This window comes from Formica exsecta, unplaced genomic scaffold (assembly GCF_003651465.1).
Source record: "Formica exsecta isolate Colony F162 unplaced genomic scaffold, ASM365146v1 scaffold207, whole genome shotgun sequence".
Taxonomy (NCBI): domain Eukaryota; kingdom Metazoa; phylum Arthropoda; class Insecta; order Hymenoptera; family Formicidae; genus Formica; species Formica exsecta.
The window spans coordinates 539720-543836 of NW_021849367.1; the positions used below are offsets into that span (position 1 = coordinate 539720).

General features: G+C 33.9%; 1 protein-coding gene across 2 annotated transcripts in view; it reads right to left on the reverse strand.

The window, feature by feature from the left end:
- The window catches only part of LOC115234788 (syntaxin-6), a 13143-nt gene extending 10544 nt beyond the window's left edge, over positions 1 to 2599 (reverse strand). The window contains exons 1-2 of one of the 2 annotated variants that reach the window (XM_029806122.1): positions 2272 to 2599; positions 1 to 109 (exon numbers count right to left, since the gene is read on the reverse strand). In XM_029806122.1, the coding sequence (XP_029661982.1) occupies positions 1 to 109; positions 2272 to 2306 (144 nt within the window). In that variant the 5' untranslated portion in view covers positions 2307 to 2599. The remainder of the gene's footprint in view (positions 110 to 2271) is intronic. The other variant, XM_029806121.1, reaches the window with a different exon arrangement.
- Between the last annotated feature and the right edge of the window lie 1518 nt (positions 2600 to 4117).

Sequence of the window (4117 nt, forward strand, 5' to 3'; positions counted from 1 at the left end):
GCTCATCGGCACACCTCCGCCTCCGGTCGGCGACGTGATCCCGACATTCTGCAGCTCGCTCCAACGGCCGTACAAGCCGCGATTCTTGTTCAACGCCTTGCACACCTCGCTGAAACATAACAAGTCGCACGTGCGAGCCAATTAAGTCGCAATAATTATCTAGACAGATTTGCACAGGCATTCGCCTGTGATTAATCAATGACACATTGTTTCCAGTATCGGAAGACACGCGCAAAAATTTCACATTTACATTCGATCCAAGTTAGATTTAAAAATTTATATTTAGAATTATAATTCAGATTTTCTAATTCAAAGTCATATCCTAGATAACATCAAATATATATTCTTTGATTATCCTATTTAATGTCAAATATACTATTTTGAGGATATTCTTACAGAATTATCTATAAATCTTTGTAGAATATTCTCGTGTTAAAAGAATTTTTATAAATTTTCTTTTAGAATGATTCCATGTTGAAATTTTTTGAAGATTCATAGATCGTTTTTTTTTTCATTTTATTAGAATATTTAAATATTCACTGAAGATTTATAGAATGTTTATAGAATAGATTCGCGTTATCTGGGATATTCAAATTTAAAATTAACTTCAGATTAGTACAGTTTTTATGTTAGAGATGTGATTGATGATTCGTCTCTACAAATATATTTTTGCAAATAGTTACAATAATTTCTAAGTAATTTTTTTCTTTGACATACATCACAATTTTCTATAGCAAAATTATTAGGTAATTTTACATTTCGCAGTTCCTCTTTCTCTTTTTCTTTCGTTTAAAGAACATTTCTTTTCATGCGCATACAATACTCCGCGTCTTTGAATTTAAATGTCGTGTCATGCATCAATATAATTATATGTATAATAATGTAATTATTAAATGATGATATCTGTTATACCTATATAACAATAATCGTACTTTATAACAATATTATTATACTAATTATAATATATATTATATATAATTATAATAATTATTATACTAATTACTTATTATACTAATATAACAATAATCGTACTATTTTAAATAAACTGGTGAGTATTTCGCATTAAATCTCTACAAAAAGAGGTTATGTTTTCTCTTATAGATATCGCGCATGTTTGAAAACTGTTTAGAAAACAATCTTTTACGTTTTTCATATATATTTTATATTAAAATATATCAGAAGAAAGTATAAAAAAAATGTTTGATATTAACAATATAAATTTATTTTATGTCAAAATCTCGTATGGTTTAATTTTAAAGAACGTCAAAATATAATTTTTAAGAGCCGTGCGATTTTGAAAGAATAATATTCTTAATAAAATAAGAAATTCACCTAAAATTCACCCCTTTAAAATAATTCCTGTTTTAGATATATTTTCGTGTCTTGAAAATAACGGAAATATTTAAAGAGATGTTTAGAGAAATATATAAAAAGAAAAATGATATGTTTCATACAAAACGAATCATATATAAAATTATTTAATTAGTTATTTCGCGAGTTTACGAGATATATATATATATATGTTGATTTACATCATTTAATCTTCATAAGAATTTATAGTTTACAAATAATAATTTTTTATTTAAAAAACGCTAAACTATAAATCATTCATTTCACTAAAGTGTCAAATCTGTCAAAGACGCAATATCGTGCAATATTCATTATACACAAAACCTATGCATATTATCATTCTGTCATACACGGTGACAGTATTGCTATCATTGAAGCAATATGTCAGCTCGAGATAACCCGCGCTACGAGATACGCTGTTCTTAAAAAAAAAAAAAAAAAAAAAAAAAAAAAAAAAAAAAAAATGGAAATTTTCAAAACTTAAATTTAAAAAATTGCGAAATCCAAAGAAAGAGAAGGAAAGAGAAAAAGAGAATTTACAATTTGAAATTTCATGCTAATGCGAATCTTAAATTCAGTATTGCGATAACGCTTCGACAATCGGTCGTCGCATCAATTTAATCCGCGATATCGCACCTCCGAGCTCTTATCGGTCGCGTCGTTATCAGAGCATGTTTGCGAACCTTCTCTCATACACGCTCTCTCTCTCTCTTCCTCTTATTCTATATAGAATCCTCCTCCTCCCTTCCTACGAAAAATCCCCATGACAATGTGATATGCATGGGATCTACGTTCGAATCGTTGCTCTTTTTTTCTTTCTTTTTTTCAGGCTCGCGACGCATACATATATATATACATATATACGTTGATCGCGCGAAAAAATCGATGCGGTCGTTCCTATATCGTCAACGAAACACTTACTCTTTGACGACAAAGAACGGGTTCTCCAGCGTCATTCCTTCGTCTTTGAATTTAAAGCCTGGGCCGCGGCCTGTATCGCCGCGACGGTCGCGCGGCACCCTCGGTGGAAGCGCGATCGCGCCCCGACCGCGCGCTCATCGGTAGGATAAAATTCCGTAGCCTACCGAGGTACGGCGCGCCCGTGAAGAGCGATAAGGAGAAGCCCGCGCAACCTGATGGTACCTTATCGTTACGATGACGGCGAAGGGTAAAAGTAAGCCAAGGATCGCGAGCCCCGCGACGTCGACGTCGCAAGTATCCGGCACTCGCGGCTATCGTCGTGACGTCTGACGTCTGCTCCGGATCCGGCGTCGCTCGCCACTATTTATTCGATTTTCAGGGTCGCGCGCGCCCCGGCGCGGCGCGTCGCGACGCCACGCGGTGGCGGTGGCGGCTAGAGCGATTTATTGATTCGCCGCGCGAATATGAAGTAGGGTTCATATGATCCGGCTTTACGGCGGATTTAGGGTATCGATTCTGTAATCAGAGAGAGGCCTGAGAGGAGTCGCGCCGCCGTTTTTCATAAAATATTTTTTCTAGCTGGTACAGTAGCGTCAACTAGATCCATTTTAGAACAGGCGAAACTACATGGGCAGATTCACTTTTTGATGCCATGGTAAAACGACCGATTTTGGTGCATGTCCGTGCTAAATATATATTGTGGATCAAAATTACGGAGAAATATTATGGATTTATTAATGTTTTATTAGCTATGCGTGATGTTTTGCCATTCTAGTACATATTAGGGATAGCGATAATAAATTATTATTGAAGTATTTTTATGTATATCTGCATGTGACATAAAATAAATTTTCTTAAATAAATTTTCTTAAAATGATACCAGACACGACATAAACTGGATAATTTTTAATTAAATATGTAATCAAAATTTTTATAATTAGTTTAATTTTTTTATTTATTTATTTGTGCTTAGTCCTTGTCTTTCGGCTTAGGACGAACTTCCGGTTACAAAATTTTTCCATCCACTCTGCGCTTATATATAAATTTAAATTTGCCTTTAATACAATACACTGAAACTCAATTAAAACTAAAGTTAAAATTTAAATTCAAATTGAGACTGAGCCTGAACTTAAATACAATTCAAAATAAAATAAAATATAGACTACACTAAGACTGTAACTGAAAGAACTGGAGCTATATAAACTAACACATGCTAAAACAAAAATAGAATAGAATAAAATTGACAATAAAATCAAAATCAAAATAATAAATATAAAAATAAAAATAAAACGCATCTCTATCCTTCCTCTGCCGCCTTCTTCCTTTCTTCTTCTATTCTCCTTAGTACTATCAGCCCTTGTCCATCCTCCCCTAACACTTTTTCTATCTCCTCTTTCTGTCCTGTCTTTTCACATTCCTTAAGTACATGCCACATGCTTTCTATCTCTTTCTTACATAGCCTGCATACTTTTTCCTCTTCTGCTTTCCAATATTCTTTTTCTCTTACTTCATTGCCGCACCTGAACCTTGCTATCGTTTTTCTATCTTTCTTCTTCATTCTCTTACTTAAATATTCTGCTCTCTCTTCTTTTATTAGCTTCTTGTATTCTCTGTTGTATGTAGATTCTTCTATCTTTTTTCTTCTTTCCGCTTTTTCTTTCTCTCTTATCTTCCCTATTATTCTTTGTACTATGTTTTTCTCCTCTTCTCTGCTTCCTTCCCTTATCTCATTACCATCTCCTTCCTCCTCTAATATTTTCCTCCTTATCCTCGCCCATTTTCCTTCTCTTCCTGCCCCCCACTCTTTCTTCCTCTCTTTCCAGCATTCTTCCACCAGTTTTTTCCC